Source organism: Microtus ochrogaster, linkage group LG9 (assembly GCF_000317375.1).
Source record: "Microtus ochrogaster isolate Prairie Vole_2 linkage group LG9, MicOch1.0, whole genome shotgun sequence".
NCBI lineage: Eukaryota > Metazoa > Chordata > Mammalia > Rodentia > Cricetidae > Microtus > Microtus ochrogaster.
Window position 1 is genome coordinate 25,734,030 of NC_022034.1, and position 11,738 is coordinate 25,745,767.

Sequence of the window (11,738 nt, forward strand, 5' to 3'; positions counted from 1 at the left end):
TGTGTGTGTATTGGAGTGACTTACAGGCTGCAGTCCAGCAGTGTCTAGCTGTGAATGGAAAGCCCAGGAATGTAGCAGTTGTTCAGTCCCACGAGGCTGAGTGTCTCAGCTGGTCTTCTGTATATGCTGGAGTCCAGAAGAAGTGGGCTCCAATGCCAGTGAGGAATGGATGTGCTGACAAGGTGAGAGCGAGCAGGTGAAGAGCGAACACAATCCCTTCCTTCTTCCAGTGTCCTTATACAGACTTCCAGCAGAAGGTGTGGCCCAGATTAAGAGTCTCTTCCCATCTCAAAATCTATATTAAAGGTGTGTATCCCTCTGCCTCAAGATCCAGATAAAAGCCTGGGTCTTCCTGCCTCAAGATCTAGCTCAAATGACAATTGACCAAAATGTATTTAGGAAAAGGGTTACAAAGCCTCTTCCTAAGCAAGCGTGGCTTTATACACTTAATACCCTTTGATATCATTTAGCTCCAGTGTCTGCACCACGAGCTCTTAAGTCTAGGCTTTTCACAAAGGCGATGGGAATTATGCAATTTAATAAGGTATTTACATATATTCCTGCCTCTAGATACTGTTAATTTCCCGAGGAACAAGAAATAAATGCATTTTGGCAACACCTCTATGAATAATAGAATGATGTAGATTCACTAGCTCTCCAATACAGCAGCCTGTAGTCAATGCAGCTGTTTCTGTTTAAATTAGAAATGGATTTGTCATTATACAAGTCATAGTAAATAAATAAATAAAAAATTTGAAAATTAAAACATTATTGAAACATAAGTATGAATTGGGGACGATGTTAAATACATCCTCCCATTGATATAGAACCCCCAAATTGTCTTGTGAGACAGATGAATATATCATATCTTGAGAGCTAAACTCATACTGAAAGTAGCTTGTTGTATTACAGGCCAGCACAGATAAGGAAACTTATCTGCACCATTGCAGAAACTTCTATTGGCAGGGCTGCATTAAGGATGAACTCCATTAGGACAGGGGCTCTGTGTGTATCAGAGTAGCTCTGCCCCAGATGCACATCAGCAGAAAATGCAAAATTAGCGGCACTTAGGAGAAAGACACAGCTCCAAGGCAGGGCACTTGTCTGGTATGCGTGAGGCCCTGGGCTTAATCTCCAGTACTGGAAAAAACAAGTTGGTGCTCTACAAACATGAAGGAAATGACCAACAGTCAGTGACACACGCGGAGAAGCCTAAACACCTGGTTTACAGCTGGAGATGTTTATACAGGGCATCTTGTACACGGTGTGTGCTGTGTGCATGTGCCTATGGGAGAAAGGGAGCAAATGCGTTCAGAGACTCCCCAAAGGTGCACCATTGTTACCCAAAGTGGAGTCTGTGAGCCAGCAACTCCATCATCTGGAGGTCTGTTGTAGCCCGACACAACAGCCACTCTTGTGTCGTTTGTGGAATCCATTGTGGGTTTTGAAGTGTATACCACATTCTTATCACATGGTTATGTCCCTGTGTTCCATCTTCTGCCCTCCGAAAGCAGAGGCTATAGATAGACCCCTGTTTAGCCTCACAGAAGTTACTAAGAAATGTAGTAAAATGAGACAAGGGTCATTTGTAAAACCTGCCTAGGCAAAACGGAACATAAATAAGTAGCAATCAGTAATGCTTATCCACCAGGTCAGTGCAAGGTTGTTAAGTCCCCAAGATGAACTCATAGTGGCATGAGGGTGTGGACGGTGGTGTTCCACTAGAGCGGTAACTGGTGTTGCAGGTACCTTCATGTTGGCTTCTTAACAGCCCCACAACCAAATGTCTCTCTGTAGTCAGCTCGTTAGCAGTCAAAAAATTCAAAGAAAACACAGTAGTCTACATAATCCAGGTTCTCTGTGTATTTCCCATCTTTTGTGGCTTTTTCTCTTATTTTACCTTGACTGTCTCTTTAAAGACTTTGTTTTATTTTTAAAAATTATTTTTCATAACTCTCTATACTCTTTTCCTTTCTCCCAAGCCATGTACATTTTTTTTAGCACACTGTGACCCGTTTAGAACCTGTCTTTATTAATCTGTAATATTTTTTGATCACTGTTTTAAACTGTCCAGTGGGCGTGGCTAGGACCAGAGTGCCTACTTTGGCTGTTGGTTCTGCCATGCTTTACTTTTCAATACGATGGAGGTAGCAACGGGTTTCATGATTACCCCACCCCTGCTCCCCTCCTGTACCCCCTCCCCCATCAGGTAGCATACAGCTGCCCACAAGCCCACAAACTTTTTTGTTTTGTCCGTATGAGTAAGATTAGCCATTCTGTACCGAGACCTGTGTGAGACTGTGGAAACCTACCATGCAGCTTAGCTCATGGTGGCTGGTAGCCAGCTCCACCTTACAGGCAGGTGTTGGGAGATACACCTCTGGCCTGCTGCTGTTGGCAGGAAATCATGAGACTAGGAAGCTCAGCGCAGTTCTATTTTTGTGCATTCATAACCTTTTTAAAATTTTTCTAGGTGTTTTGGAAATTCAAGAGCTTCATGTTGGTATGCCATTTGTAACTGGAAGTTTCTCTCTTGCCTGCCAGTTCTCCAATAACCACTCAGAGGCTTAATATTAATTACAAACTGTTTGGCCTATTAGCTCAGGCTTATTATTAACTAGCTCTTACAACTTTAACTCATTTTTATTATTCAATATTTTGCTACTAGGCTTGTGACTTGTTACCTCATATCTTGCTTCCCTGGCAGCTGCTGCTGTCTCCCAGACTTAGACTCCTTTTTTCCTATATCTTTGCTTGGATTTCCTGCCTGGCTCTATTCTGCCTGGCTATTGGCCAAATCAGCTTCTTTATTAACCAATGGTAATAAAATATTTTCACAGTATACAGAGGGGCATCCCACATGAACAAACTAAAGCACGTTTATCAAAAGCACATTTATAGAAATTAGGAAAGAGAAAACATATTGTAATATGGTAGAAATCCAACATCAGTCAGCTAAAATGTAGAAAGAAATATAATCTCACATTAATTTCAGGCTTGTCTAAGGATGACACGGGCCGGCTTTGCCATGTTCAGGAAATAGCCTTTCTTATCCCCACCCTTGGTTACAAAACACCCTCTTCTCAGTATATTGGACTCCCAGGTATTTCAAGTTCAAGGAGAAGCCCAGGAGGCTGCACAGGGAGTCCAACCCCTAGGAAAGACTGCCTCATCATAAGTTTAAAAATCTAGCCTGTTTTTAATAGTGTTTATAATGTAACTGATGTCCAAACCCTGAGAATGGAACAGACCCTGTCTACAGCTGTGCGCTGAAGTAGCACCTCTGTAACAGCTTCTAGTATTGGGCCATGCTCTCTCTAAGTACCAAGTGAATATAACTGGAAACAGCATATGCAGATAGAACATTCTGTCTGGGGTGGAGGCACCTGTCTGTCCTCTTACTCAGGATACTGAGGAAGTAGAACCACTTTGAACCCCGTTATTTGGAGCCAGCCTGGATGTTACAGTGAGACCACCCATAACTTTAAAAAATTATCTGTAAAATAGTATGATTGTAATAATTAGAATAATCACATTTCAATGACTAAGATACTAATTATACTGAAGTACATCATTTCCATATTTGTATGGAGAACATACAATTTGTTTAAAGAGTTGAATGATTATTTCATATCTGTTTCAAGATGTTAAAGTATTAGGAAAAGATTTATTTTAGGATGGATCAAATACAGCACTATTGTGACCTGGAGGTGCAGGGTGTGATTCAGAAGGCTGAGGTAGAGGGTTCACCAGTTCCAGGCCAGTCTATGATATACAACAAAACATTATTTCAAAACCAGGCAAAACAAAACAGGACAATAACAATAATGAAATCCAGCAATGAAAGTGTTTTTCATATAATTATTCAAATAAAGTACTAAGGTGTTAGCATATATCCATATAAGCACATTCTTCAAACTTTTTTATGGTCATCTTAAGAGAAGGAAGGGCTGTTCAGCAGATGTCTTGCACAAACTCTAAACCCTGTGGGTTTCTCAGTCTGGAAATCCTCTCACTTGCATTTCCAGGGTGAAGGACAAGGAGATGACGTGAAAGAAGTCCCCGGTCAGTGTTCATCGTGAATCCAGAAAGCAGGTCTCCAGTTGAGGGAAAGTATTCTTCCTGTGTTCTCATTAAAGGACCAAACCAGGGCTGGAGAGATGGCTCAGAGGGTAAGAGCACTGGCTGCTCTTCCAGAGGTCCCAAGTTCAATTCCCAGCAACCACATGGTGGTTCACAATCTCCTTGCCAGCAGTATATTGTATGCTTAATAAATAAATCTTTAAAAAAAAAGATGGAAAGAAAAAGGACCAAACCAAACAAGTCCTTAGCATTCTTTAACCCAACACTAGGGATACGGCAAAGAATTACATAATGTATCCCCATTTCCAAATATGCTTCCATGAAATTGTTATAGAAATAATATGCCTACTTAGTGAGAAATCATGCTGCACACTTAGAGGTTAATAAAGGAAAACCTCTGTACAAAAATCCAAAAAGCCATGAAGCTGACTGTGGCTAATGCCCAAAGAAGAGCTGGCCTTGAGTTGAAGATTTCCTAGCTCCTACTCACACCTTAGGCCGATTCTTTCCACAAATGTTGTCACCCTTAAATCTCTCAGGTCCTGGTCCAGGTTATACTTGGACCAATTTAAGCAGTCATAGGAGACCGTGTGTCTGGACACTTGGGCAGGTGGGAGATTTACACACAAAGATATTGTCAGAATAGTTTGTTGAGCACACCAGTGTTGTGACATAGTTGCTCCTAGATTCATCTTGCCAGGGCATAGTGATGGTTGTCACCCTGCTCTGCCCCCTTCAGCTGCCCTTTAGAGGTATGTTCTTTGATATGGCGATGGGCCTAATGACAGCTTATAAGACCCTTTCGTTATGGGGATGGAACCTAACTGGAGGTCAGTCTTGGTGAATAATCATCTAGCAGAAATTTTCTCGGCAATCCTAAACTTAGATTATGGCACAAAGTTTTATCTCTTCAGTTTCTAGCGAACTTGGTCAGTACACTACTTCTCTGCCAGTGAGCGTGGAGGTACCACCCTTTAACTAAATGCTACTTCATTTCCTAAGCAGAGTACATCCTTTATAGCATCAATTTTTACTACTTCCAGTTTCTCTTGCGTCAAAACTACCCTCTCCCACTCATCCAAGAGAAAATGGACGCTTGATCATTTTCACAGCAAAGGCCAATCCATTCCACATCTCCGTGGTACCTCCCTACTGGAGCACTACCAATTTCTTACCTATAGATGCCTTTCAGCACACACCACACCAAAAAAAACCCCATATTTCCTAATAAGTCTCTCAAACAGGAGCCTCGTTACAAGATCCCACTATATGAGATCACTTGGTACATTATGGAAGACTCTGGAAATTCCAGAATTTTAAAAAACAGTTCAGCAGCTACTGTACAGTAGCTCTAGAAGCTGACCCCAGGAAATTGCTGAGAACTTATGTGGCTCCCCTGGCCGTAAGTGTAGGAACTATGAAGTTACTAAACAAGTTATCTTTTCCAAACGTTTGTCCATTTTCTCCTGGTGTATCCCAGGGGGTTGCAGCCATTACCTGAGGGGCCTCACACATGGAGGGGTTTGGGAAGCATCAGCTGTGGGCTCTATCAACTAGAAATATGTCTAGACTCCTCGGTTACAGATGCCTCGAATCCTTCATCTCACCTACCTCAGAATGTGTTCCATTCCATTTTTCTGCCTCTTTCCATTTCTTTTCTGCCTCACAGTCATTGAGCCTAGAGCTGGAAAGCGAAGCTCTTCAGTCCTCACTCTTTCTTTCTTTTGCCTGGTGACGCAGGGGTAAGGTGGCTAATTTATACATCACGGGAAAAAGAACTCCCGTGAAGATGGCTGATGCAAAACAGACGTACAGAACCACCGGCAGTCCTGGGTAGTGTCTCTCAATGATTCCGATGACTGCAGGAAAAGCCATTTCCCCCAGAGAAGCACCAACTACAAAGAATGCTGCAGACTTCCCAGTTAAGGTGGTGTACTGCTCGATCCAGGAAATGCCACTGGGAAATGTGGTTGCCATCGAGGCTCCATACACAGAAGTCGCGATCCAGAGGCAGAGAGGGCTCTTGTCAAAAAGCACCAGAAACAAAGATGAAACAAGGCTGCCAACGTTGCTCAACACAATCATGGTTCCAGGCTGTAAGAATGTGGCAAAGAAGATGGCCAGGCCCCTGCAGGCTGAGAAGGCCCCCCAGAAGACAGAGTTCAAGCCCGCTGCTTCAGTTTCTTTCATGCCAACATGGGTGGTGGCGAAGGAGAATATGTAAGAACCAAATGTTATCTCGGCTCCAACATAAAAGAAGAAGAAGATGAAGAGGAGGCAGAGCAAGGCCCAATGATATTTAGCTCTTCGAACTCTCTGACTAGATTCTGTGGATTTTTTCTGCCTTGAGAGTTTCTTACAAAACAGACCAAAGAGAAAGACAGAAACTACTAGCGCATAGGTGCCAATGGAAGCGTACGTCCACAGCAGATTCATGTCATCAGGTACCGCAAACAGAGCATCTGGGCTGGCTTCAGAGGATCGGTTCAGCATTAGAGGGTCAAAGTCGGGCTCTGTGTGGTTCTGAGTGGACGCTGTTGTACCCCAGGCCAACTTAGCCAGCAGGGGAGCCAGGAAGGCACCCAAGGCGAAGCTGAAGTGCAAGGCCTGCATGTGTGGGGCTCCTTTGTCTCCCCAAAGAGCTAAGATGAGGACGTTCCCACCTACAAGTTAAAGAAACAATTTGTCAGGCGCTTCATGGAGGGAGAGGTGTCTGGATTGGGCTATGGGAGCTTGTGATGTTTACACCAGAGCCAATTAAGGAGCTTCAACCCCTATCACCAGAGGGGTGGGTTCCAGCTCATCTTCATAAGTGAAGTTTATAAGTTAGTAAACCGTCACGTGAGCTAGGTACATTTGAGACAGTTTATCATAAAACAATGGTAATCTCACTGGGAGATTACTAACTGTGGGGGTTTGAATCAGAGTAGCCCCCATAAGCTCACATATTTGAAAGCCTAGTCCCCACCTGGGGACCTGTTTAGGAAGGGCTAGGTGTTGAAGTTTATCCCTGGGGGTGGGTTTTGAGGTTTCAAAACCCCAAGTCTAGTCAATATATCCTGCTCCCTCCTCCTTTCCATCTCCCTCCGCCTCCCCTCCTTCTCTCCAAATGAGGATCTAAAGTCCTCATCTACTATTCCCCCGTGCCATGCCTGCCTGGAAGCCACCATGCCCCTTGCCATGATGATCATGGACTCACCCTCTGAAATTGTAAACTAACTCCCAATTAAATGCTTTCTTCTATAAGTTGCCTTGGTCATAGCATCTCTTCAGAGCAATAGAAACAACAAGACACTGCTAAATTTATTTGTATTTTTGAGACAGTTCTCATATATGTCCTATTGACTTTGAACTTGTTATGTAGCTAAAGATGATCTTAAATTTTTGGTACTCCCACCGGTGCCACTTAACTACTAGGATTACAAGAATGTGCCATTCAGTTTATGCAGTGCGTGGGATTAAACACAGTATTTCATGCATGCTAGGCAGATACTCTGACCAACTGAGCTATATCCCCAGGTCCGTATGTAAATATATATAGATACTAGGCAAAATTTAATCTAATGGTGGAGAAACTGCCAAAGATTCAGTACTTCCAATTAGGTGTCAATTCCAATTGAAGAATATTGTTTGCTTAAGTCTAAACCAGATGCATGACACCCAACTGGGAGCCAGATTGCCCCAGAATTGTGGCATACTTGTTAGAGGAAACAAAAACAATTTTCAGAATTGTACACTACATAGTTTCAACACCCACACAGTAAAAAGCCAAAAGCATCTAGTGTTTGGTTATCTTTAAACAAATCAGGTATTTTGAGACAATCATATGGTTCCACACTGTAATTTTTGCATTCAAATGGAGCTTGAAGTGTAAAATATTTCCATGATCTATCAAATATTGTTCTTCCCTTAGAACAAGAAAGTTGGGAATTGAAAGCTAGGATTAGGGATAAGTAATGATCTACATGTAATTTAGGAGATCTTCAGTGATAGAGTGAAACATGGAGATTTTCTGCTGCAGAGAAAGGAAAAACAACCAAAAACAAAGGCAAGAATATGGTACCCTCACGGATTTCTCTAAGTCTAGAATCCGGTTGCATCTGAAGTTGAATGACTCCTTCTGTGCTTCTGCAGCCGTATACTAAGTAATTCTACCCCTGTGTGGTGCTTTAACTGAGAATGTCCTCCATAGTCTCCGGCATTTGAATACTTGATCCCTATTTGGTGGTATACTAAAAATAATGTTTAGGTAGGGTTAGGAGGTGGCCTTGCTGGAGGAAGTGTGCCTCTGGGGCAGGCTTTGAGAATTTAAAGGCCTCCAACCATTTCTAACTGCTCCCTCTGCTTTATGCTTGTGGTTCAAGATGAGTGGTCCCAGCTTCCTGCTCCTACCGCGATGCTTTTGCTCTCCCGTCATGGGACCTCTGGAACCCTAAGCCCAAATAGTCTTTCTCCTACAAGTTGCTTTCATTATAGTGTTTTATCACAGCAATTACAAAGTAATTAATATACTTTGTCCTATCAAATCATCGTTTTCTTTTATACCAGAGCGGCCAAACTCTGTCCCAGAATGAGAGCTAGCCCATTTGCATTATAATTTCCTGCAGAAAGGGAGTCCTTCCATGTTGGGGACAGCCCAACAATCTCTCATAAAGCAAAATTCTCAAAGTTCACGTCATAGTTAGTGGATAACAATTGGTTGGTTGTGATTAAAGTTAGTGTTTACCACCATGCCCAGCCCTGATTGGCAGGAAGAAGGGGTGATGGAAATGTAATCTGATTGTGCGAGTCCCTGCCATCTTAAGAGCAAGACAAACGATGCCACAATTTCATATGGTCTATTCTTACTCATTGTACTATCCCCAAATCAGGAGATGACTCCAAAGGGTTCACTAACCTGTATCCACAGCACCAACCGAAGCACCAAAGACAGACATCATGACAACCAGTAAGACTGCCTTCTTGCAGAAAGGAATGAAATAAAAGCCAACTGTAGTAGCCAACATTGACACACCTGAAAACAGAAGACAATAAAGCCAGCTATAAAACAAGTATTCATCAGGGTCCTAGGTCAAAGGAACATCATAACAAATTCTATAAATGAAAAATAATACCGAATTAAAACTGGTTGGTCTTGGGCTGGGCATGGTAGTACACACTAATGTTAATCCCAATGTCTGGGAGACTGAGGCAGGTAAATCTCTGTGTTTGAGGCCAGCACGTTCTGCAAAGAAAGTTTCAGGCCAGTTAAGGTAACATGGTGAGATCTTGTCTCAAAGACAATCAAGCCAAAAAGGCAAAGCCACCACTACCACCACAGTAAAATTTCAATCATGAGTAGATGAGAGATACAGTTGCAATGCATGGTGGTTTTATCTAAATCTTTTTATAATATTTGTGGACTACAAAAGTATTAATTACTATGACTTGAATACAATTTTATTATTGCTAATGGTCAAATTATAAATTATAAAAAAATAATTTTTTTAGTGTCTGTGTTAACCCCAAAAGTATTACTTCAAAGAAAATTCTTATATGAGGTAACAACGCAAGAATAAAAATCATAATAGATGACAGGGAAATTTTACCAAATAAGTTCATTTGGAGGATAAAAGGAAATGAAGTACAGAAAAAAACAATCTTTTAGCCAACTTTGGGAGTAATGATGATTACTTATTTGTCAGCAATAAATTATTCACCTTGCCTCCAAAGGAGTTTTATCACAGTAACCTAAAATTTTTTAATTATGCCAATTTATTGAAAAAAGGCATGCTGACAATTCTGCCCTCTCTTCCAGGGTCAGGATCTGAGAGGATCAACCTGTGCTCAACTCTGACAAGGGCACTAGGCCTGAGTGCAGGCTACACCATCTCCCTGTTCCTTCATCTTCAACCCCAAGTCCACAGAGCCTAGCCAGGTTCCAGGAGTTATTCTGACCCCAAGGCCCCAGAAGCCCTGCCATACCCTCAGATAAGCAGAGCTTCAAGGTTAGCCAGTGTGTGAGCCTGGAGCAGAGCCGACAGTAAAAGTCAGCATTGCTCAGGGTTACCAATGCTCCTGAGAAAGAGCCAATCAAGTTTTAGAGTGTTCAGTATGGATGGACTCTGTACAGAAGGGGAGGATGCCCACACCCATTGCTGTTGTCAACCATTCTTCAGTCTATGCTTTTAATGCTTAAAGTCAAGTTTAAAATTCACTGGGGAAAAAAAAAAAGAAGCAAAAAAGCAGTGTTAACTTACCCAAAAGTAAAAAATGATTCATATAGTCAATGAGAGCTCCACCAATCATGGTGCCACAAACAAATCCAGAGGCACGGCCCACAAAAATGATAGACAGACTGCTGATGTTTTGGTTCACATTTCTTGCCAGATCTGGAAATGTTGGCCCAAGGATAGCAATGCTTATTCCCTAAAATTTAAAATGAGAAGAGCTTTAAACTTACAACCACTAAATTGGTATGCATCTAAATGGTGGCATTTTCCATAATAAAGCATGGGAGGCAGGAATTACAATGTAATATAGAGGTTCCCTTTATTCAAACAAGACAAGATGGGCAACCCTTTACTATTAGAGGCATACGCTCCTGTGAGTCATCTTCTACTCAGTATTTAAATGTTGTCTGGCTTTGGTTGCAGTTCTTTTTAGATTTTGAAGATCACCTTACAAGATTTTTTCTGTATTAATAGTTACTAAGATATATCAAATGTATTCTCAAAATATTTTATTTTAAATATACTCCATTTATTACTGATCTAGGAATTTAGTTGTCAAAATTTAAATTCCCAAACATCAGTTCATTGCTCATGTTGGTTATGTTAAAAAAAAATGCAATCCTTCTGACATACATAGGTTTCTCTGACCTACACAAACACAATATGCTGGAAATCAACTCTCTGAATGTTTCTAAATCTATGATCTTCTTTAGTGAAATTCCAAAGCCACCAGGAAGGAGTATAGACTTTTAAGGAACTATTGCATGCACACATACACAACGGTTTCATCAATAAAATGTTGCCTTACAATGTGTTAGCATTGGCCCTTTTAAGAAAAACGTTTCTAAGTCATCTATCTATATTCTAAGAGTGATTGACGGTAACGGCACCGATCTGCTTCAAACCAGTGTGCCCCCTTTTAATAGCAGGGACCCAGGACGAAGGACGACAAGTAAGGACAGGCCAGCAGCAAGCACCAAGTTCAAGGAAAGAATACCGAGTACAGGTCCTTATCAAAGTCCTCCAAGGGACTTTGAGACTTCAGCACACAGGGAAGGCTATCTAGGCACCCGGAGAATTTTCCTTCGCAGTTCCTCCTACATCAAAGAAACCAGAGAAGCAAGCCAGGTGTGCTGATCTGTAATCCCTGGGGCAGAAACACCACCACTGAGTTTGGCCCCAGTTTGGGCTACTTAGTGGCACCGTGTCTAAAAATGCTAAAATCTTAAAGACTGTGGCTACTGGCATCCGAAGGGGCTTACTCCTACCACCTAACCACCTGAATGATGAAGAAAAGTCATTTTCCGTCTGCAAAATTGCCAGGTAGCTGAACTTCCTCAGCCAACCCCGGAGTTTGCACGGGTGATTGTGGAGGTGAGCAGCTGAAAGTCTGGGCCTCCCTTTCTGTATCTCTTCCCATCGTACCCATGACCATGAAAGTTT

General features: G+C 42.0%; 1 protein-coding gene across 1 annotated transcript in view; it reads right to left on the bottom strand.

Annotated features, from left to right (window-relative positions):
- LOC101990172 (sodium-dependent glucose transporter 1C-like) overlaps positions 1–10,386 on the bottom strand; it is a 24,142-nt gene extending 13,756 nt beyond the window's left edge. Inside the window, 3 exon segments of the mRNA XM_005363594.2 lie at positions 5,695–6,746; positions 8,981–9,097; positions 10,323–10,386. Coding sequence (XP_005363651.1) covers positions 5,695–6,746; positions 8,981–9,097; positions 10,323–10,371 — 1,218 coding nt within the window. The 5' untranslated portion in view covers positions 10,372–10,386.
- Between the last annotated feature and the right edge of the window lie 1,352 nt (positions 10,387–11,738).